The 26,210-nt window shown below is 33.4% G+C and overlaps 1 protein-coding gene across 1 annotated transcript; it reads right to left on the bottom strand.

Annotated features, from left to right (window-relative positions):
- Positions 1–969: 969 nt before the first annotated feature.
- On the bottom strand, positions 970–25,492 carry LOC114928974 (D-beta-hydroxybutyrate dehydrogenase, mitochondrial). Its single transcript, XM_029300369.2, has 6 exons — positions 25,219–25,492; positions 10,120–10,354; positions 7,705–7,945; positions 5,038–5,190; positions 4,013–4,220; positions 970–3,187 (listed from the first exon to the last, which is right to left on the bottom strand). Exons 2-6 carry the CDS (start codon positions 10,324–10,326, stop codon positions 3,028–3,030), a joined length of 969 nt encoding a protein of 322 aa, XP_029156202.1. The 5' UTR covers positions 10,327–10,354; positions 25,219–25,492; the 3' UTR covers positions 970–3,027.
- Between the last annotated feature and the right edge of the window lie 718 nt (positions 25,493–26,210).

Raw genomic sequence — 26,210 nt, 5'->3', positions numbered from 1 at the left:
ATAGACTAAATTTAGATTTAATTATATACTATATAAAATATATACTAAATATACATTAATTTCCAAATATATAATATTACAAAAGAATAGTGACCTCGTGTTAATCACACTTGTCTGATAATATTCCAGACAGTATATAATCTCTTATTTAAGTAAAAAACTCAGTTGCACTTCGTTATCTTTTTCTATGCATTTCAATCGCAATGAAAAAAGTTGTGTATACTTTTTAGTAATTCTCGTACAATTAGTTTTGATGACATCTTGTGAAATCACTCATTACTTACATACCAATTGCCGAAATACTCAATCAGCATTTCTGATTCGGCGCTGCCGTGAAAGTAACGCAATCACAGTGCTTGTGCAGCGAACCGGAGATTTTTGCTCGCCCTCTCACAAGAGAAAGCACATGAGCAGAATTTTCGATTACTCGGCCCGTTCTTGTCTCGCGCAATTTTCCAAATGCCATCGCTTTTCCAACCGCGTGCGAAATTCAGAAACGACAGGCAGATTTGTTAATTTCCAGCGCGGATAGTCAGGAGATAACGAGCGCAATATTACTTGCACTTGATATATATGCATAGAGCATTATGCACCGCGTTAATCTTACTTCAAAATTTTATTACTCGCATTGCGCAACAAGCTACATACAAATTAATTATTCACAATGTTGTCGGCCGAGTTATCCGCGAAACTCGTGATGGAAACTACTGCCACCAGCGCGAAAGGTAATACATATGCAGTTTCTAATTACTACCAGTTGCGTATCGCTAACAAACGATCGACCGTCGAGCGAATTACAAAATTGGCATCTGAAAAATATCGCGCAAATTGAACGAGTAGTTAACGAGTGGAGATGTTTTATCTCGACGAATTGTTATTTTTTCGTGCTGTAATAGTCGATCAAAGTCACGCAAGAATTTTACGCGCTAAAAATATATAGAGAGTCGGTTTAAATAAAATATAATCCTGTCTAATTACATAAAATTATAATTATTCATTAGAGAAAGTATAAATATACATTCTTATATTCTTCACGCAAAATCGTGCATACTATTTTGCTTGGATTTTTCTAGGTACTTTATTTATGAAAGTTACAGTCAACTGCCGCTTAAATAAAGTCGACGTAATTTTGAGTTAAGCAGCAACCATCGCATTTGCCGACTATACAATTTTCTTGCGAAAAAACGATAAAGTTTATACTAAAAGCATACTAAAACCAGTTATCGAAGGTTATTTATATATTACACGTAGCAAACATCAATTACGATATTTCATATATTTCTATTACGCAGCTAAAAAGCATAAATAAGTTTTCCATAATTTTATATATATATATATAATGTGATATAAAAAATATATATACAAAAATGTATTATCAATATTAAGTATATATATCGTAGAAAAAATATTGTGTTGTGTACGTATAAACTTCTTTATTTTAAGCAATTTATTCTGTATGTGTTACGTTTTATTTTATTTCCACATAAAATTAAGTTTATTAATAAAAGATTCAATTGTGATTATGTTTTATATATACAAATAGCTCGCGTGAAAGGGCGACTTAATCATACAGAGTAGTTTACTGGAAATAAAATACTTGAATAACTCTCTTGTAGAGATTTAAAAGTACAAAAGATATTAAAAATGTAATTTGTATAATTTAAAGAGGCAAATATAAAGCGAGAAAAATTTTTATGACACAGAATAAATTCGTTTTAGTGCCAGCTATAAGGTATAAGAAAAGAGAAGAAAAATATTCTTATATTCAAAAAGAAGTATATATTGACTAGCTTGGAAAACTTTTAAATAATATGGTCATAAAAAAAGAATTGCTTCTGCATCGTTTAACTTTTACAAATTATATTTTCGACATCTCTTTCTCATATTTTCGAATTTAGAAAACTTCTTTAGATGTTCAGTTTTTGGTGGATGATTCTTTCTACATATATTATATATTATAGATTTATATTTATACACGCACGAGTAGAAAGTAGAGTTAGAACATTTCTAAATCTACATAGATGCTTGTTAGAATTTCTCATGTAAAACACATTTTCCGTTTCAGCCTCTTGAATACATATACACTTCGCGAAATCGTAACACACAACCAAATATTTAAACACCGCGATCGAAGATAAACTCAGTTTCAATCTACAGCTTCAAAATATACGAGAACATAGTAGTTATTCCTGAGATAATTTTATCTTTATAACTCGCACTATAAAAAATGACTTTGAAACAAAATAATAAAAACGCACAATATTAAGAGAAAGTTATCTGTAATACAAAACTTATTCTATCAGTGACGAAGATTACTCAGCTGTTTCATTAAACGTTTTCTCGATACAAAAAATGACAGCAGACATAATATAAAATGGATGGAAAACAAGGGCAAATTCGAAACTGATATATTATTTGTGGAACATGAGTATGTGAAAAAGAATGACAATCTTCATACGCGGAAAACGAGAGAAAAATCTCGCTTATGATGCCTTAGAGCATTTATACGAAATGGCAGTGTCAGTGCAATTGACATTGCGGAAAACATGCATTTACCGTACTTTTCGATTGTACACCCAGCAAACACAGTATATAAATGTTATATACTCAAGCATGTTACATGTATATGTTAGTTGTAATTTCCCACTCATAGATGTAACATTTTTAATATTACATATATTACATTGTAGTTATATTGTCATTATATCCCAAGATAGCACTGACTTATCAATACATCAATGTACTATTTGGTATATAATTACAATATAACTACAATGTAATATATGTTATATTAAAATGTTACATCTATGAGTGGGAAATTACAACTAACATGAATGTTACATGTAACATACACGTTATATTACCTGTTATATTCCGTTTTATTATAGCAATGTAACAATTATATATCGGTGTTTGCTGGGCATCATCATTGTATTAATATAAGTACACACCATTTGAGAAATATCCTCCACGTTATTACTCTTATTCTGCGATCTTTGCTACTTCGTTAACGCAATATAAATGAGATTATCGACAGAAGAGCCTCGGCTTGACGGACATGTCGTAAACGCTTAGAGGGCACGACGTTGTAATTGCAGGAATCAGGGCGTTCTGCACGGAATGAATCGATAGTGGGGCGGTCCACGTCCCTTCCGAGGCTGTTACACCAGACTCCACGTCTGAAACTCTGCAAATAATTAAATACTCTTCGTAACAGCCAATTCCATCATAAGCCGGGACGCATTGACACAGCAGAGGCGGACAAACTTTAAAGACTTTGAAATATTAACGCTCTCTGGAGTGCGCGGTGTGATTGTGAATTTAATTCTCGACGGGTCGTCTTTTCTTCATCGCTTATCAATACCAGATTAGCAACAGAAAATCACATCTTTGATATTCTAGTTGTTCCACTTCTAAAAAAAAATCATGACTGAATAATGACCCAGCAAACACAATATATAAATGTTATATACTTAAGCATGTTACATGTAACGTATATGTTAGTTGTAATTTCCCACACTCATAGATGTAACATTTTTAATATTACATATATTACATTGTAGTTATATTGTCATTATATCCCAAGATAGCACTGACTTATCAATACATCAATGTGCTATTTGATATATAATTACAATATAACTACAATGTAATATATGTTATATTAAAATGTTACATCTATGAGTGGGAAATTACAACTAACATGGATGTTACATGTAACGTACACGTTATATTACCTGTTATATTCCTGTTTTATTATAGCAATGTAACAATTATATATCGGTGTTTGCTGGGGAATGACAGTACAATTTCGAAAATTAGAATTAACGAGATTTATGTGAGCTTGAAAAATAAATAAATAGATAAGACAAAAAGAGAGAGGAAGTTTCAAATAAACCGTGAGAAGTAAAACTCGCGAAACTTTTAAGCACGATGCCCGCGTAGCCGACTTAACGTCTTTGTTAGTCCACGAAACCAAGGTGTCATAAACTGATACTTGGTAGGCACTTACGTCTTGAGAACGGGCGGTGCATAAAGAGTGAGAGGATTCACAAGCGGCGGTTTCAAAAGCACAACGTCGACGCCAGAGGAATGTAATTCGCTTTTTAACGCTTCGGCGGCACCTTCCACGGCCCGACGAGATGCGCTGAACGCCACTAATCCGGAGCCCGTTTTGCTGCCGTAGCTCGTCTCGGAGTCACCCAAAAGGACGATGCGGCCTTGCGGGAACAGATATTTTTGATAAGCAGCTTAAAGAATGAATACGGCTTTCCTATACCGATGAATAATCAGTCTTGCCGCTGTACGCCTCGCGTAGATACTTTACTTTATGCGAGACATAAACGCGCTATTGTGCAATATCGGCTTTCAAAGGAGCAGCTCACTTTCTCGAGAAGCGACCAAAATTTCTCATTAACCTGGCTTGGCAGACAGAGAGAGGAAAGAGAGAGAGAGAGAGAGAGAGAAACTATCTTTAATATATATAATTTAGCACGCGAATTGCTTTATTTTCTCTGGATGATATAATACTCGATTTAAAAAAGAATTTTGGTTACACTTGAAGCTATATGTTACTATTATTATTTTACAATTATAATAATCAGACTAAATTATTGGGAAACTTTACTAACGTTTCTCGAAGAAATAAGCTACTCCTTTGAAAGTCACTGTATAGGTTGTTTAAAATATTGTATTTAAAAATAATCTTATATCTTTAAATCCTCTCCCTAAAATAAAAGCAAAGAAACTGATTGATGATATTTATATAATTTTACAATTGTTAATAATTTTAATTATTTTGTCATTTGCAAAAAGATAAAATAATTTTTATAGCAATTTTTACAAAATTTCAACTCTTTATATTGATTAAAAAATCTTAATCGCAATATAATCAATAATAAAAAATTTTTCTCACATTATTCAGAAAACAATTATCTTCTTCAACTATTATATATAGTATGAGATGAAAAACTGTCTTTCATGTACAGCGGCAGAGATAATGGTTTCTCTAATTTATAATAAGTATATTTAACGAACCTCTTTTAATACGCAAAAGAGGAATGAATACTCTGGCCGTTCTGAGAGGAGCGACCAGATTATGACGTAACATGGACTCCCACATTGAGCTGGTCTGTTTCTCTATGACACCTGGCAGAACCAAGCCACCCGTGTGCACAACCGCCCAGAGACCTGCAATTAAGTGAAGTTCAGTACTTTGACGTACTTAAAGCGATCGTCTTCGCGCAGAAACGAAGTAGACGAAGTTTATTTTACCGAACTTAAATTTCACCCGTATCGATTTCGCGCTAACGAGAACGTTATGTACAGATAGTAGCGAGAAATAGGGAGTAATTACGGTTTCTAATGATATCGAGCATCTCTCTGAAATTACATTTCCAATCTCGAGCATGACTTATGATAATAAAAATATATTTCCATTTACTTAAATTAGCTACGCTAACTAACATTAAGTAAATGTATATTCGATGCGCTTTCTTTTCATTTTTTCGCAACGAATACATTCGTCTGACAGCTTCGCGGAGCGAACAAGCTCTATAACAAATAGCAGAGATCTACGAAGCTGACGTTTGCATTTATTTATTCTATACAATGAAAGAAATATCCTCGTGTTTTCCTATTACATTTTTGTTGTATTATGCAATATCGTACGAGATTTATCATGTAATCTATGTAAATACTTGTCGGATAAAAATTTATTAAGTTCAACATTAAAAGTATTGAAAATTTAGTATCAAAACATTTTAAATAATTTACTTGAATATTTTGCTTTTATCTCTCATCTTATATATTTTTGTTCTAAAATTTGTGGTATCTATCCTGACACTCTTACACAATACATTTTACTCGACGTCGATATATGTCATAGATTCATCAATATCAATTCAGTCAATAAAACACTAAGGGTTGCTTTATGGAATCTATAACAAGATTGCTAAATTATTATGATAGTAAGTATTGATTACATCACTAAAACACATTCTGAGTTCAAATTTCGTATACGTCAGTATGTATTGTATGTTTTAGAGAGTATTGTCGTGTAAGTTCCATAAAGTTTCCCTCAGGGTTTTATCGACCGGATAAAGATTGATGAATCTATTACATATATAAAATCGAGCAAAATACAGGAATTGAGAGGGTCACAACAAATATTATGAATTTCGAAACCAAAATATTTAAGACGAGAGATAAAAACAAAATATTCAAGTAAATTATTCGCGAAAATACATTGAAATATAAAATATTCTTTAATCATTCTTAATATACATTAAAATATCAAATATATTTCTGAAAATTCAATAATACTCTTTCTTTTCTCACAAATAAAATTAACAGCAAAATTAAAGTCATATATAAAAGTAAAATTGAATATATAAAAGCTTTTGAATTTTCTACTGAATAAATATCGAAAATTGTTGAAAATATATAATAACTGGACGTACGTAATATATTGTACAATACATTAAATATAAAGAGGAATAATTATTTCATTTTACTTGTGTACATTTATGACTCCATGTAGTTAATTATATAAAAAAAGATAATTGCATCGTATAAAATACTAAAGTGTTTACAAAACAATATAATTATAAGATATTTGTCGCTATATTACAAGCCAAGAAATATATATATATATATATATATATATCTTTCAATGCAGAATTACGAGAATATATTGTATATGAAGTAAAAATTCAATTTGCATATGGAAATATAGTATTGAATTTTCTATTGTTAGTTTCCACACTGCAACTATAATAAATCATAATAAATAATAAAGACAAAAAGAAAAGACTGTTTTTTAACATTGTTATATATAAAGTATTGATAAAATGACATATATACAAAATTGTGTTCTATAAAATTAAATATATGTATTTTCATAAATATTATATGTATAACAACAAATTATAAAAATTATATGAATATATTTTTTCTTATATTTCCATATTGCACTTTGATAGATTAACAAAAATATTAATCGTTTCACAATTAAATATTAAACAAAAGGTAGAAATTAATTTTCGACGATGATTTTAATATCAGAATGGCTTTAATATACGATAGGGACCAGTACTGTAACGTCAAGGAAGTAATTATAAACTAAAGCAAAACTAAAGCGGAGAGAAAGCATAGCTATTAAAAGCGTTGTTTACATAGACGATGCACTTTCTACATAGATTGCATGTAAATGAATCATTTACATAGTCTATATGTAGTACAACATTGATTAATATCTTCATAATATGAGAGAATTTAAGTTTTTCCGAAATAGTGACATGAAAATAATGCTGAAATTTGTACCTAAAAAATTTTTCATTCTATCGTATAACTTTAAGTATACATATAATGGCTGGTTTCTTCAGTGTCAATTTTTTACGAGAGATAAATAAAAAATTTACACTATAATCCTAAAAGATATTGCATGTATAACAGCTTTTATTTTACTAATTACACACATATGGAAAATATTCTGCAATAAATATTAATTCTCAATAACGTCTGTTTTAAATCATATATAAAATCTATATTTATTTACTCGTTGATTAATTCTCTCGTCAGTGAATTCTTTATTCATTTTACAATAGTATTACAAGAAAAAGATATGTGTCTATCTCTCGATTAATTTTATTCAATTTTTTTTACTGAAGAAACCAGACTAGATAATAATAAAAAATATCTTGCCATCTTCGCCGGCAGGAAGTTTCGCCCTGACGGCGTCCAAACATGCGCGCAAACTGTCCTCTCTCGTAGGATCTAGCTCCAATGGCACGATTTGGCCGCGGGCGTGTACAGCTTCCGGTTGTTGTGAATTACTGTCGCCCGCACTTCCGGGTTCGCTCTCTTTCTGCCGCTCCGACTCGATCGCCTTTAGAATTTTGACCGACGGCGAGCCGCCCGTTGGGTCCAGCAGACCTGCGAACACCTGTCGCAGAAGGAGAACATGACGTCATATACATTATGTTTTGAAAGCCCATCGTCGCCGCAATCCCGCGTGCCACTCCGTTACACGCACGCCATATCAACACCGCTCGATAACGCGTTATGCTTTGATGCTGATACGTCATGTTAAATGACACATGAGCTCGTTTATGATCAATGAACTGTATCTTAAATAAGAAATGAAATCTTGCATTTTTTTCGAGGCTTGCTTTAATTTAATTCCACAAAAATTTAACGATCTCAATTACTGCTAATTGCAACTGATTTTAAAATAAATATTATATAAATAATGCTTAGGCTAAAATATATTAAACAATTTAATAATATATAAAGTAATTTTTTATTAATATTACTGTTGATAATTAATATTACTGTTATTATTTGAATAGTTTTTGAAATATTCTTATTTATAATATTAGTTTCCGAAAATCGGTGTTAAATGTGCCGAGTACAAACTCTTGAAGTTATATATAAGTACAAACTTATTTAACTTCAAGGAACTTTGATATTTTTTAATGTTCTTGTATTTTAAATAACGCTTCAAAGCACTTTTCCATATTCATTTAGTACTGCTTTGAGTTATTAATTGGAAAAACCAATTAAATCATTTAACGGTCTTCATGTAAATCAGCTGCGGTCGTTTGACATGTGCGGCTCTTGGTGCGCAAAAGGTAATAGAGGTAATCCAAAGCTCGAATTTCAGACACGTGGAACAATCGAACCACAATTGGAATCCGTTCACAGATGACCTATATTAATTTTACCTTTGTACGACATGAAAGTTTCGTACTCCTTTCAGTTCTAATTTAAAGTGCATACTTAGCTAATATGGGAATGATGTAAGTTAATTAACTGTAAATCGCTTTTATCAATTAAATTAGACCAAATTTCGACATTAAATTACATTAAATTCTACATTAATCTAAATGTAAAAAAAAGCAGTAAATGATTAGACAATATAAAATTAATTTTATAATTGAAATAAAATAATGGGATGGAATTAAACTATTTTAAATTTTTGCGCGTATTACATAATTATCAGCCTCGTGCGAGTGTTAGTATTATATTTTTTTAGAGCGCTAATTTATATAATATAGAACATGTACCTAATTTTAATATGTATTGATTTGATTTCAAGGCCAAAGCTTTCGCAAGATCAGTATGAAATTCGCGTTGCAAGGTCCTACTCGTGTAGAATCCGACTTTATTACCGAATATCCATCTTTTAATGATGATCTTTGATTTTGAGCAGCTTTTGCGTCATGACGCGATATACTCATATCGAGATAGGTGAATACGTGAATATCTGTCGAGAGATTGTCGGCAGAACTGATTTAAGGGCTCACCGATGTTCCGCTCCCTTGACACAAGGAAACTAATTTGGAGTCCGGACTCCGACAATTTGAAATATGTTGCACCCTCGAAGGGATAATAGGGATTCTGACATGAGGCTGCGAGATATCGCGTTTCACCGGTTGTCATCGTGTTGCACGTCACCGTTCAACTTTGGCTGCACAACCGCAAAAAGAGTGGACATATGTATGAGAGGATGTCTGACGCCAATCCATTCTAACGTTAGCATGTCCGAGAGAGAACTGTCAGTTATTTGCAAAGCTAGTTTCTCATCTCTCCACAATGAAGAAAGTTAAGATGTTAATTTTCGAACAAAATTAATTTCGACAAAAATATATATTGTATATTTTTTTGGTACCAAATTGCATTCGCCATTGATAATTCAAGATAAAAATATAGTGAAAATAATTACTGCGATCTAATTGTTGTCACAGAGAAATTTGCAATATATAGAGACAAATCACAATTGGTTACAATAATATAATAACTGTCGACAGTTGCCTATCCTATACTGGTTTCCCACTAGTTGACGTGACAACAAAAACATTCAGTACGATTCCCACGCAATGAAGCTGCGAGCCGTTATTTTGTACAACCTTCGACATTCCGCGTGGTTTTCTCTCTCTCTCTCTCTCTCTCCCTCTTTTATCCGAGTTTGAATATTTACCAACCGCAGAATATCGGCGGTTGTGTGGTATAACACAACCGGAGGGAGGGCAAATGTACGAGAGAAGTTTACGTAGCGCGGGTAATTTATGGCAGAGATGCCATATACTCTTCCTCCATCCTCTCGATCGTTATTACCTTGTAACCGGCCTCGTAAAGCGCGATGGCGATTTGCAAGCCTACGCATGTGTCACAGCTGGTGACGAGTACGTGACGTTTGTTACGCGATTCGTACTCATCGGCTGCATTCCTGGACTGTCGCATCAGATAGGCCAATAGAGCTGCGACTATCGAGCACAGAGCCAATATTTGCAGGGCCAGAATGGTCCCGGTTTCAACATCCATTGTGCGACTAGTTGCGGCCACAGCAGATCTGCGAGATAAAAGGAACAATCGTTAATCGTCGGCTAACGGATTCATTTTTTTATTAAACCTCGATATGTCACTCAAATTTGAAAACATTTCAGTGACAGATGAATTTTGTCGTCGCTTTTTCTGTGTTGAATACATGCATTCGCATTTTTTCTTAATAAATTTAGATATTATTATCTCTTTTTTTCTCTCTAAAAATAATATTGTATATTGAAAAATATATTTTATGAAAAATGCTTATCGTTAATAGATTTACACACACAGCCACGGATTTGATTTAATTTTAATAGTCTGAACTATCATAGCTCATCAATGTGATCAATAATGAATATTCTCCATTTGATTTCGAATCTCGTTTTTATATTTCGATAAATATTATTACATACAAAATATTGATTATGAAGTAAAAAAATAGTTCTCTTCATTTATTAAATAGGTCTTTTCATTTATTAAATAGGTATATTATAAATATTATTTATGCCACGCATACAAATATACTACTTTTATATTAAAATTTTTTAATATATTTAACAAGTTCAAAGCAAGTGCATGCAGCATATTTTTGCAAAGCCGAAATAGTATACAAATATTTTCACAAATAATTATGTAAGAATGTTCTTGCAGAATTATAATCAACGATAAATAGACTATTTATTGAATATACATACATATATTTCACGTGTTATCTAAAATGGTATTCAATGATGATAATATCACTTAATGATAATAACGACATTAACTTTCGCAAAGCGACAATTACTAATTAATTAAAGAGATATATTCTGGCATGAAAATCGTGATGCAGCGCTAATGAATAAGTTTCAAAGGAAAGTGCTTTATTATCTTTAATATGGCACTTTTATCATAGAACGCTAACAATAGAAGGCATAAATTTCAAGTATCCATATTTCTTACAAGATGAATGAGATATTTGTTAATTATATGAATGCACCTATATCGTGACGAGACTCTATAATTAGAAAGTCAAATATCTAACAAAAATTGATATGTACTTACAAAATTGCAAATACAATTTCTAATGTAAGTAATAAATTTCTAATGTCAATCTAGAATTTTAATTTTGAATTTTAAACTTAAAATATATATATATATAAGTATAATAAATCTGCTCGCTCAAGAGAGAAATTCGAAAGTTTTATCGTATAATTTTTATGAGTTTTTAATACTTGTTTAATACTTTTTTACATTTTCATATATCTCGAAGATTGATATATATATTTTTTTTTCATTTTTAAGAGAACCGTGTTAAATGGGGAAGCAATGTTCATAAGAATGAAGCTTTTTAACAAGCGGAGATTCGATAGATGAAAGAATGAAAAAGAGTTTAAGAAGCGTAGTCGGAGAATTGGTTCTCTTGTGAAAAGTGAACGGTGAGGCGGAGTCGCTTTTGCTCGCGAAGAATCACTCGCCTTTCTAAATTCTGTATCTATAGGCTCTATGGGTCTACCACCGATTTTCCGCGATGCTTGCCCGCTCGTCGGAAAATCGCTTGCCGGAGGGATTATTCGCGAGATAGACCGATGGACACACAGCGGAATTCCGACAATCGATGAAAATCGTGCGCGTTCGTTCCTCCTCGCTTGGCTGATTTAATAGCGGCGGAACCATGTACCGCTAGAATCGATTAAACGGGCCGTCGTATTTCAGGTCGTATCGTATACTAGGGAGGGGACATTTTCTCCCGCGGTGTTTCTTCGCGCTTTCTCGCCGATCGCTATTTATAATGAACATCGCACGGCGTCTTTGCGATTCACGCACCGTGAATCGAGCGATTAATGCGATGTCCGGGGATCTAGATATCTCTCTTAAGTATAGAGAGAAGTTGATTGACAAGAGCAAAATATTCATCCGGATTTAATTCTCGATCCGAGAAATTTCGAATATGCACTGAAAAAAAAATTTTGTTGGATTAACAAAAATTCTGTTCGAAAATGGACGAAACGGAATGGTTCTGGTTGAATCTACCAGAATTCCTTTTAATACAACAAATATCTTGTTTGCACCAACAAACTGATTTGTTGTACAAACAAGATGCTTGTTACATTAAAAGGAATTCTTGTTGCATTAAAAGGAATTCTGGTAGATTCAACCAGTAATTCCGTTTTGTCCATTTTCGAACAGAATTTTTGTTAATCTAACAAAATTTTTTTTCCAGTGTGGAAATATAAAAATCGTAGTAATAAAAAGTAAGCCAAAAATGAAGATTAAAAAAATTTATTTTAAGAGTGAGATTAAAACGATTAATGCGATGTCCGGGGATCTAAATATCTCTCTTAAGTATAGAGAGAAGTTGATTGACAAGAGCAAAATATTCATCCGGATTTAATTCTCGATCCGAGAAATTTCGAATATGCACTGAAAAAAAAATTTTGTTGGATTAACAAAAATTCTGTTCGAAAATGGACGAAACGGAATGGTTCTGGTTGAATCTACCAGAATTCCTTTTAATACAACAAATATCTTGTTTGCATTAACAAACTGATTTGTTGTACAAACAAGATGCTTGTTACATTAAAAGGAATTCTTGTTGCATTAAAAGGAATTCTGGTAGATTCAACCAGTAATTCCGTTTTGTCCATTTTTGAACAGAATTTTTGTTAATCCAACAAAATTTTTTTTCCAGTGTGGAAATATAAAAATCGTAGTAATAAAAAGTAAGCCAAAAATGAAGATTAAAAAATTTATTTTAAGAGTGAGATTAGAACGATTAATGCGATGTCCGGGGATCTAAATATCTCTCTTAAGTATAGAGAGAAGTTCATTGACAAGAGCAAAATAGTCATCCGGATTTAATTCATGATCCGAAAAATTTCAAATATGCACTGAAAAAAAAATTTTGTTGGATTAACAAAAATTCTGTTCGAAAATGGACGAAACGGAATGGTTCTGGTTGAATCTACCAGAATTCCTTTTAATACAACAAATATCTTGTTTGCACCAACAAACTGATTTGTTGTACAAACAAGATGCTTGTTACATTAAAAGGAATTCTTGTTGCATTAAAAGGAATTCTGGTAGATTCAACCAGTAATTCCGTTTTGTCCATTTTCGAACAGAATTTTTGTTAATCCAACAAAATTTTTTTTCCAGTGTGGAAATATAAAAATCGTAGTAATAAAAAGTAAGCCAAAAATGAAGATTAAAAAAATTTATTTTAAGAGTGAGATTAAAACGATTAATGCGATGTCCGGGGATCTAAATATCTCTCTTAAGTATAGAGAGAAGTTGATTGACAAGAGCAAAATATTCATCCGGATTTAATTCTCGATCCGAGAAATTTCGAATATGCACTAAAAAAAAAATTTTGTTGGATTAACAAAAATTCTGTTCGAAAATGGACGAAACGGAATGGTTCTGGTTGAATCTACCAGAATTCCTTTTAATACAACAAATATCTTGTTTGCACCAACAAACTGATTTGTTGTACAAACAAGATGCTTGTTACATTAAAAGGAATTCTTGTTGCATTAAAAGGAATTCTGGTAGATTCAACCAGTAATTCCGTTTTGTCCATTTTCGAACAGAATTTTTGTTAATCTAACAAAATTTTTTTTCCAGTGTAGAAATATAAAAATCGTAGTAATAAAAAGTAAGCCAAAAATGAAGATTAAAAAAATTTATTTTAAGAGTGAGATTAGAACGATTAATGCGATGTCCGGGGATCTAGATATCTCTCTTAAGTATAGAGAGAAGTTGATTGACAAGAGCAAAATATTCATCCGGATTTAATTCTTGATCCGAGAAATTTCGAATATGCACTGAAAAAAAATTTTGTTGGATTAACAAAAATTATGTTCAAAAATGGACGAAACGGAATGGTTCTGGTTGAATCTACCAGAATTCCTTTTAATACAACAAATATCTTGTTTGCATTAACAAACTGATTTGTTGTACAAACAAGATGCTTGTTACATTAAAAGGAATTCTGGTAGATTCTTGTTGCATTAAAAGGAATTCTGGTAGATTCAACTAGTAATTCCGTTTCGTCCATTTTCGAACAGAATTTTTGTTAATCCAACAAAATTTTTTTTCCAGTGTGGAAATATAAAAATCGTAGTAATAAAAAGTAAGCCAAAAATGAAGATTGAAAAAATTTATTTTAAGAGTGAGATTAGAACGATTAATGCGATGTCCGGGGATCTAGATATCTCTCTTAAGTATAGATAGAAGTTGATTGACAAGAGCAAAATATTCATCCGGATTTTTTAATTCTCGATCCGAGAAATTTCGAATATGGAAATATAAAAATCGTAGTAATCAAAAGTAAGCCAAAAATGAAGATTGGAAAATTAAAAATTTATTTTAAGAGTGAGATTAGAATTCCTTGGCATCCCAGATGGAAGCAAAACTTCATCGATCGCACAACTCAAGACAGCAAGACAGCTGCGATATAGTTCGTACGAATTTCTCTGAGAGAACATTATTCTCTCTCTTTCTATCTCTCTCTCTCGGTATGTAAACGTCGGTTCGCACACACGAAAGGGTAGATGCATTCCTCTCGAAGAGCATTGTCCGATGCATATCAGACATAAATATACGTATATGCTGTAAAAGAGATATACCGAGACGTGAAACCGATGTTTGCCTCGCATATTGCACGGTAGCATTCTCAAGAAGCTTTCTCGCATGCGCATTCACATTTCTGATATTTTCAGTATCCCCTCCGGCGAAATGAAAAGAAACATTGTTATTTATGTTTCATTTATCCGCATTTTTTCGAAGTCCCTTGATTAAAGATGACGCACGGAGAGAAGGCTGAAAAAAGTAGGGGATACTTTATTTTTATTATCATATCCTCCTACACCAACTTTTTCTTTTTGCACAAGACAACATTTCCGTTGACGAGTACTTTGTATTAATATACGCGTTTGCTTGTTGTAAAAAAAAAAGTCTTCATGTCATTGCTGAGCAAATCCACATACGTGTCCATTTCAGAAAATAAGAAATTTCACATATAGATATTTCCCCTCTTCGAAGATGTCATCCGCATAAATATACGAAGCAAACAGAGATGTGCGAAAAAGTGATGTATAAAAAGCGTCATAACTTTATATTAAAGAACGCTAGCTTGGCATTTGAGATGTGTTTGCACAAAAACTAGGCGGTTTCTTTTGCGACATCTTCTTCCGATCGAGTTGACTGCAGTCACACGATTTTCCGTATCCGTCAAAATGTCAGGAAGACGTCGCAGTTTTGCTGCAGGGATATAATATTTGTTGTAGAATAGAAGTGACAGTTGTATACACGTGTATCACTAGTGACCCCTCTGTCATTTCTCGATAACAAATCTTGATCGCGAAACATGATTTTGCACATCGGTCATAACGAAGTACTCCTCGACATATACGCCTAATAAATTAGCGTAGTTTGTCACTCTCGATGCTGAAATTAATACGTTTCATCACTTTTGCATGGAATTCGTCCATCCTCACATGTGTGCAAATTTAATGTAAGTGTGCATACGCAGCACGTTTCTCTCTTCCTGCTGGATCGTATTATCGTGATTGACTTTCTCCAGAATTCGAGCGTCAGCTAGAAGCTTCACGTCGAAGAACGTCGTATCTGCGATATACAGGGTGTAACAAAAATTTGGATGCGTTATTTTAAAAGCAGATTCTACTCATCGAAACGAGCAAAAAATTCATACTCGAAAATGCACGTTTTCACGTTATAGTCATATTAATTTTAAATAATAAATTACAAGACGTATGATTTTATTTTAGTTAATACAAAACAGTAAAAATAATTCTCATAGTTTAAAATAACTCATTCTTAAGTAAAATGAGTAAATTGTTTTTCAAAAATTGTCTCTTAGCAGTAAACTGTCAAGTGTCCTGACAGGACGAAAGGATCAAATTTTTGGACATATGTTCATATGAATTTTTTTACTCATTTTGATGAATAGAATACGCTCCTGAAGTAGCGGCACATTTTTATTATACCGTGTATAGCTGGATTGATTATCTTTATTCAAAAATATCTGCATAAATTTGATTAATCATGCTTGATTTATTACCTCGAGAACTGTTATGTGACACCAATTATTGCATTTATATTTTCTAAATACATATAATACAATATTTTTAATAAAATTCTTAATCAAATATGTTATATTTATTAATGAATTAAATACTGATATATAAATTATATTATTTATATAAAGAGAAATTATAAACATTGTCATATACTAATATTTCTGAAAAAGGTAAAAATCATATTTACATGCAGTATTTTCTTTATTAAGCAGCGTCAAGGAAAAATATTACATAATAAATAAATACAAAGCAATATCCTTGTACTCCGTAAATGAGAAATTCTCACGTAATTATTTCGTTAATGATTTCTCTCTCTAGGTTTGGAATTGAATATATAACGTGTCTGACTATAGGTATGACATTTGTCCCTCAATTCTCAGGACGGAAATTACATTGATTATTCTAATTGCGAGCCACGGGAATAATTTAATAACAAACCGTCGTGCTATAATAGCTTTCTAAATTAAATTTTATTTTAAAATAAACGTATATCTCAAGAAATATACATATAAAAATATGTACTTTATATAAAATATGCGCGTACATACACTAAGTTTTAAAAACGTGCGTAATATGAGATTATACGAGAAATATTCGTCTCATTTAAAGTTATTAAATTTTTTTTGAAAGAAGAGTATTTTGTGTAAAATATTTAAAATAACTTATATAATATAATCAATTTTTTCTACAATGTAATAAAAGCTGTTCTCGTAATTCACGTCGCTCATCGTTCACTTGAAGGAAAAAAAGAAAACGAATAAAATCAAATACGAGAGAAAAATGTTCTCTTATACATTGTCAATCTTTGTTTTATACTAAATTAAACATGTATATCATAATTGGATTACGTATAAAATAATTGCGAATTGTTAAAGCCTCAACAATAGAATACGTGAAAGTGATATCTTTTTCCTGCGTGATGTAAAAGAAAAAAATGAGAGAGCGTTTGAAGTGATTAAAAAAAGTTTAATAACAATATGCTATAATGCAAACTACAATGTACAACATATCTCAAGATTGGTTATATTTGTGATTGGAATTGAAGGGAGAATATTGACTTGCGCCGGATGGGAGCAACTTGCATATTGCAACGCCATGCTAATAAGCGGCTATGTCATCTCAATTAATCGCTAGTGCCGAGTCCGCCGTGAGTCGACGTGCGCCAGTTGGAATGTTGGAAGTTACAACGGGTATACGCGCGAAGGGACGGCTGGGAGAGAGACAAGGCTTTCCCTCCATGGGAATAGTAGTATGCAACTATCCTCGCGGTTAGCAACGATCCTCCTTTCCTATATCGCTAACACGTGTGCAATGTTGTAGAGAGATATGCACAGCTGCTGCGACACGTTCACCCGTTATACCCGATAAAAAATAAGCGGCCGCGCGCATTCATCAGAGATCGCTCTGAGGTATAATCGCCTCCAGGCATTTGACTTTCATCCGCAAATATATACGAATGCACATGTATATGTATGTATATCCGCGCGCGTTGTTTGGCATCCAGGCAAAGCTAAATACGCGATAATTTTTATTTAACGCGAATTAAGGCCGGTGTCTCTCGAGCGCTTTGCGAGCCCCTGAGTAGAGTTTGCGCACGCAATTAACGCTCGTTAATTATTTGACTCTTTAGCGTTCCGCAATTTCCTCCCGGAGATAGAGAGAGAGAAACGCAGGGGAAACTAAATTAATCAATTCGATTCGATTCGAGCGAACAAATAGCGCGAGTGCGAATTAGGAGGCGATCTATTCGGGTCAGTGTGGCATTTAATCGCTCGTGTATAAAGAAAATCTAGCAAATTCTTCGCGAAAGTGTATGGAGAACTTGAACAAATGTATATGTAATGATAGCACGATGAAAGTGTGCGTGTTCTGTATATTTAATCTTTCAAACTGAGAGCGCATTATCTCGCTCTTGATGCAGTCATTCGTCCGTATATTGATATCCGGGCTTCGATCTCTCGAGAGATTCATTACTTAGCGTACGTAACGCCGTACCGGGGAAACCAAAGCGATGTTACGTTCAAGTACACTGCACTGTTGCATCAGTGATTATCGTTCGGTAATTAACGCGACTTGATAGCTAATTACTCTCGCATCGTCAATCATCGACTCACTTTACTATGCATTTCTGCGCGTTTAACGATCGGTTCGTGCAGGAAAGGAAGGAGAAAGGAAATTAAATCGCGATTTTGCTGAGAGTAACGAAGCATTTTAGGAAGAGCGTCCGCGTGCTCTCTGTGACTAATGTATGCCAAATGATTATCCTCGCTCTGGCGAGGTGCACGTCCTGCTACGGAGAATTAACGGGCTTTTTCCTTCGATTTCACGTGTGGAAAACTGGCTGGGAAACACGTCACAAACACACATACACTCAGCTAAGCTCGAGTGAGTGTTTGCCTATGTGCGCCTAGATTAAAAATTGTATTTTGAAAGACAATACACACATACCCACAAAAACCAACTAAATGTTTTTTTTTTTGTTTTTTTTTTTTCGCATTGTGCGGTCTATTTCGATTTTTCCTCAATAAAAATGTCGAGTCAATAAAAAGGTTCCTCTAGTTTTCAAGTAAAATAAAACGTGAGAGAATTTGTCGAATTGAGTTTTCGGAAGAGAAATTATTTATTGAAATCATATTTTTCCATCAACTTCAATTTGGATATATAGAATTTCAATTTGGAGTTTATATATTAACTAAATAATAAAAGGAAATATATACTTATGTATATTAAAGTAAAATGATTATGAGAATTAATGACTGTCGTTGACATTTTCACAGAAAAATAATATTTATATACTGCAGTTACGGAAACCATCCAATGATTTTGGGATTGTCAGTATAAAATAAACGCGTATATGTAACAAATTCGATTCTATAAAAAAGAAATTATTAAAATTATTATATTTAACAAATTAATTTCACATATTTATAAATCTAATTTTCATGATTTTATTATTATTATTACATAATATAAGACATAGATGTATATCATATAACACATTACTGAATATACCGTTAATGTGCGCTGACCTTAAGAAATGAGACGTTTAAAGTTTAACGGGTCATAAGCAACTGACCGTAATATTATAAACGCAAACTGTAGTGTACAATATTGGATAGAGATTTTTCCCTCATTTTCATCGCAATTTCTTAGTCATTTCTGGGATTCATATTCGTGAAAGTAGGAGACAATTTACGTACATACATTTTATTCGCGAATATCGACACGAGCAAATTTCGCGACGAAGACGCGCTGGTTAACGGCTTTGCATGGGCGCTTGACCGCTTCTCATCTCTCCTTTCTCCATAATCATAAGAATTATTGTTCCGACGGAGACTTCTGTTTACGGATGCGCGGGCGTACAACGTGTAATTCGTGGTTACGAGCGTGTGCGCCCGTGTATGTGTATGTATACATCAGAGTTCCCGGACAACACGAAGCAACGGTACTTGCAGTTGACCGCGAGCGGCCGACCGTGTGTAAGAGGTAAATAGTGCTGGCCCCATACGCCCGTCATCTAATATTTGCATAACAATTTGGGAACGTCAACGCGATCTTACACCTACACATTACGCTGATAGAAAACGAGTCGCGATGATGATCGTAACGGTATTATTCATGCAACCTTATCGTGTGCCGCATCTCCAATCTGTCAGAATTATTCTTTGGCAAGAGTACAACTTAAATTTCGTTATAAATTTGGCTCACGCGAATTTGATAAAGAGAATACTTCTCTTTTGTATGCTTTTATAATAATACATTTTTTAATATATTATTTTTTTTTTTTTTTTTTTATTTAACTACTGATTCTCAACAGCAATTTATTATGGCGTGCCAACTGCGTCGAGAGGTTTGTTTTTATTAGATTACATCGACACGCATGCATATAAATATATTAATAAATGTGTTTTAATTCTGTTGTATGTTTGAAAAACATCAGCGTCCTCGATTTTACCGAAACTTTTCACTTGCGTTTGTTGCGTTACCAATGCGATCCCCACGAATGAAAATTATATGATTTCGCAAGCAAGCAGAGGAACGGTTTATGTATTTGTGGCCAATTAAAAACAAACCGGTGCACGTAACATAATCAATGCAATTATATTATATATGTATATAGCAGTTTGCTGCGTCTTCTCTTTCTTGATTCATGAAAGATTAAAAATAGAGTATAAAAATTATACATTTTATCCGAATTATTATCTAAAATATTTTTATAATTGTGAATAATTAATGAATTCATTAAAAAATTTAATGTTTGATATCTTTTACAATGATTGATGCTATGCGAATGATATCCCTGTACTGTTCATTACAGTATATTTATTAATTAATAATAATGTTAACAGATATCTCGTGTACGGAAATGTAATTACGTATAAAAATTATCTACATGAAGCTACCTGAGCGATTTATTTGTGAAAGTAAATAGCCGCGTTCGTTTTACTGCATTCATATATAATATTCTATCATATTCATGACTTCCTGTACTACAAATGGCAATTCGCATAATATCACCATCAATTTCATATATCTCATTTTGTAGATTCTAAGAAATTATAGTATGCTAGCTGGTATGTAATTGGAAGTCCGTATAGCTGACATATACATCCGATAGTCGTAATGGCAATGGTGCAGTGGAATTCGTATTTTTTTAAATGGATTTGTAAATAATAATCTTAGAAGAGGAAAATTATATAATACATAATATATTAATATAATTCTTCCATTTTAATATTCCAATAGCACTATCTCTCTCTTATTATCTGCAATATATATTACATCATTTTCTAATAGACAATTCATCTAATGTATCAAAATATAATATGTATACATATGTATACATATATGCAACAAATTCTTGAAATATATTATCTACAAACCTACAGATTTTTCACTTTAATCGTAGATTCTAACATTAATTGTTTATAGCAAAATAGGGCGTAACCAAATCTCGAATAAGGATAACATTTTTCCAAGAACTCAGAGATTATACAAAAAGTCTTGAATAAATAGAAAGGGAAAACTGCGCGGGAGCGACTTCAGCTTCTGCCGACTGGAGAAAAAAAGGGAAGATTTTTCAACGAGGGAGTAATTAAGCGATTCAGATAGGGAGAGAACTGCATGGACTCCGCGAGCGTGCATGGAGTTCTAATTACATGCGTTAGCAATGTAATCGGCTACGAGGCGCATAAATGAGCCTCGAGCGGTTTTATCGGCGTTGCCCGATGACGGACCCAGATTTTATATAGGTTCCCTCTTGTCATCTCTTCTTCACTCACTTACACTCTCTATCTTTCTCTCCATGTGTGTGCGTATATACCTCGGAGCCAAATATGAAGCGCGATACGGCACGACGTGAAACGCTTAGAAAGTTTAAGCTAAGCACTTTTCCCGCCGCGAACTGAAAGGCTGAGAACGTCATACTCGTCCAGAAATGCAAGATACTCGTGAGACTCGTTCACTATTATAACCAGCCATTGATATTACGATTCACCGGACTCCGAGTACTTATACTTTCGCGAGTATCGATGAGGAAGTACCAGCCATTCGGGTAATACACTGTCAAACTTATGGGGCCGCCGGGACCCTTCGATAGAGAAAGCTGCTTTTCGTTCAAGTTAGACGGAGCTAAGCCGGATCGTTAAAAAGTATATTTGTTTGGAACGGATAAAGCTGATTAAACTTTGCGAGAAGAAAGAAGAGAATCGAGTCTCTTTAATTATTTAAGAAGGTGAAAGGCTACTCTTTTTGTGAAGAAACAATCAAATTTCGAATCTCTTTGCTATCCATTTCATTCGTCTCCTTGCGGAAACGTTTCCCGGTGAAAATTTGAATGAAAAGCGACGCTGCACCTTCGGAATTAGTTCGCTCGGCGTAAAGGTTCAATTACGGAAATGATGCTGAATGTAGAACGTTATGCAGACTAATGTGGTGCAATAAATCACTTAATTGAAATCACAATACCGCTGTGGTTAATTTATGGGCTCAAGAGGACTAAGTGCGTTCCCTCTAATAGCTGACTTTCTTAAGTTACATTGCTCTGCCGAACGGAATTTGTTTGACACTGGCAATTATTTCTGTCGACCTGATTTCGAAGTTTGTTGTAGGTGCAAGGTGTAACTATCAATTTCACTCCGATAATTTCTGGGCAAAGTGAAGCTTTATATCAACATTAACGTTTCACTGCGGTGCGGTTTACGATTTTATTCCTTTCTTTTTTCACTATTAGATGAATAACGCGGAGCCAATCGTGCATAATCGCGATCCATGCATCGACGAGCAGCACCTGCAGCAAATATCAAACTGCCCACATTGTCGTAATTAGGGCATAGCGAAAGTGGCATCTGTCAAGAAGAAAAATTAAAACGCGCTACATTTCACTTATGTATCACTTCTTATCGTAAAAAGATATTATCCTAAAATCGATACCAAGTATCACATAAAGAACCGTATAATTAACTCGTTTGATTGAAACGATCTCTCCGAGAGATATTATGTTCTTATTGATTTTCGTAAGCTTACATTCTCACTCGAGCTTGAATAATTTATAAACTAAATGTAAAGATGAATATAATAGTTACATAGCAATAATCGATAATATGCGATATAAAATTTGATCGAGTGTGCGAGGTCTCTCAAATCTAATGATTTCAATGTGCGAATTAACTTGTGCGTAAATAAAAAAAGCGTTCGTTCCCTTGATTGATACATCGAGTACTTGTAAATATCGTCATTCACTGCCACGATCTCTCGAGCAGAAAAACCGATCTCTCGTCTCGGATTTAGAAATTTCTCGTGGTTATCGGCTATCATCATTTTCGTCGCTTGTCGAGTAACCAGGAGAGATTATTATAGGCCGCGACAACAACGAAGACGCCAACGAGGATGACGATGATGACAGCGCGCCGCATGTTCGCGAACAGTGAAGATGATCAGGGAGAGCAGTTTAATTGCGACTATGGCGATAAAGCTTGTAATTGCGACGCAAAGTGAAAATTAAATCACCGGTTAAGTAGAGCGAGTCAAACGCGTTTACAAAACAAAATAAAATAAAATAAAATAAAATAAAATTGCCCGGGGCTCGCGTTGCATCGTGGTCCTTTCAGCTTAATTAAGCTGTGATTATTGCGCCGCGGGAGAGATCGTCCAGTGTCGATTTTCGAATTCACTGTATATACCTGATGGCGATAAGCCACGGTGGTTTCTTTTTGCATCGACCGACCTTACATTCCTTATACAAGCGACGTGACGCAGAAGCCATTGTTCACGACGCGGATAATCGATCGAGGATCCCGGAAACGGGTCTCGTTCGCGATGACACGGTCCGCTAGTAGCGATAATCGAAGGCTCCAAAGCGGAAACGTCGAGCCTCGCCCTGGTCGAGAGGAATCGAGACAAAGGAATCGCTCATGCAAATGGATGCAGCCCTGACATTTTCGTTCGTGAGTTTTCTCGGTGTTCGGAAACCGCGCAAGATACATTTCGCAAACGATACCGCATATCTAACAATCGATTTCTAAATGTAGCGAGATGAAGTTCCGTCGAAACACTCGAGGCTATATTCGAAATTAATTTCGAAGATTAATTCCAAAATAAAAATATCGATTAATACGACGACTTGAAAATAATCTTGTACGTTTGACAAAGTTTTGTACAAGATTTTAAATTCCTCTGAATGGTTATTGAACTTCTTTAAATATTTAACAATAAATATTATATTTAGCAATGGATTTCTCAATATAGCGACGAAGCAGTATTATTAATTTCAAAACTGTCGAAATAAAAATCAATTTGGAAGACAAATTATGAATGACAGAACGATCAGCGTGATAATTTTAGGATAAACTTTGGTTAAAATAAATCTTCGCTTTTGATTGAATTTTAATATTATTTTTTTTTGCATGATCGATCAAATATGTCAATCATCTAAATTGGTTCTCAAATGTCAATAGAAGAAAAATCTTTTTACGTAATTGGTATATAAGCGACAAAATTAGAATATCTGTAATTCGTTCAATAGCTATATTTTACGATGACGAGAGACTGACATCATTCAAACAAGTAATGTGGATTCTAAACTTAACACGAATAAGTTCAAATAATCCGAATGCCTTATAATAGTGAATAAATTGATCTTTGCAATTTATTAACATTCGATTACTGAATTTATAGAAATATTACAAAATAATATATAAAATGTGAAATTATGTCAGTAATATGTTGATATTTCCCTTAGATTATATCATGCAGTAATATTATTGATATCTATTTATGTTATCATAAGCATATATTAAAGGATATATGTATAATTCATGATGAATAATAATGCATTAAGTTTGTTTTAGATCATTTATAAAACGCGACAATTTATTTATAATTTTTTATGTGTCATCTAGTTACAGAAAATATTTGAAGAAATAAAATACATATATAAACATTGAGATATATATGCATGAAATTACAAATAGAATCAATAATATCCTATATCTTTTCAGAAATGTTATATGAGCAATACGTAAACACGAAAGGTTTCAACATAATTTGATCAATATATTTATATTAATATCATGTATTTTCAATAACGCAACATGCATAAACGTTTACACTAAACACATTTTGCTCGGTAAAAACAAGTCGGGACCATAAATATTCGTTAAAGAGAACCGATGTCTCGAATATTTCAAGCGACGATTGAAATATTGAACGGTTGAACGGTTCCATTCAACGTTAAGGATGGATGCCTGGCAGAAGGGACCGTCGATTTCGCACAGGTAGACGGATAGGTAGAATTGTGCGCATAACTCACCAGAATTTTATGGATGGTCCGTCGGGGTTTCCAGATGGGTTACCAATGCACCTCGGCGACGACGACGCTTCGCGTTTCGCTTTTGGGGCGAAATTTCGTATTACTGAAACGGCGCGTAGAACTGCGAAACGTCGACTTTACGACCGGTCGAAAGTACCGGCGAGCGGACAAGCCGCGCCGCGGTTTCTACAAGACGACTGGCTTTCGAGAATTCCCGCTTGGAATGCCCACGAGAAGGAACGGTATATAACGCGATACTCGGGGCCGTGCCTACCTCGACGGAATGGAAAAGGCGAAGGAGGCATCTTCTCGCCGCGCCTACGGTCACGTGCTGCGCGCCTCTCACATGCATCGCATCGTAATAATTGAGATACATCGATTGTCAAGAAGAGGGTAATAGAACGAAATAGAGCGGTCGTGGGATTCCTTAGAATGTGCAGCCTATTTTTTTTTAAATACATTAATAATAACCGGAGCAATTTTTATTTTATCCCAAGTTCTAATCAGGCTCGCGTGTCTGTTGTAAAAAAGAGATGTGGGTTTTTCATTTTATCTTATTGTGTTGGAAATGAATAATTAGATATAATTATTTGAATATATTTTTTAATATAGAGCTTCTATTTATAATCTAACTTAATTGAAAAATTTTAGTTAGTATTTTTATTTTCTCTTTTTCTATCTTTCTCTTTAAACAAATTAATAAGATGATCTGTTATTATATAAAATACTAATTGTTTGGATTAAGAAAGTAATAAGAATGAAATAAGATTCAATCGATAATTTGTAATGTACATTGGATAAGAAATTTGATATTAAATTAGAAACAATTTAATTTTATATAAACTCTTTTGTTTTTATTTAATTTAAACTGTTAGGGAGGAAAATATTATTTTGTAGCCACAAACTTTTTAATGAATTCAGATTTTGATTATATAAAGTTAAAGCGCTAATATTTTTTAGATATAAATAACCGCATGTAAAATAATTTTTGC

The sequence above is a fragment of the Nylanderia fulva genome, unplaced genomic scaffold (genome assembly GCF_048542155.1).
Source record: "Nylanderia fulva isolate GAGA-0341 unplaced genomic scaffold, ASM4854215v1 Scaffold3, whole genome shotgun sequence".
Classification (NCBI taxonomy): Eukaryota; Metazoa; Arthropoda; class Insecta; order Hymenoptera; family Formicidae; genus Nylanderia; species Nylanderia fulva.
Note: the sequence above shows the minus strand (reverse complement) of the source record. Positions and strands in the feature narration are given on the sequence as shown.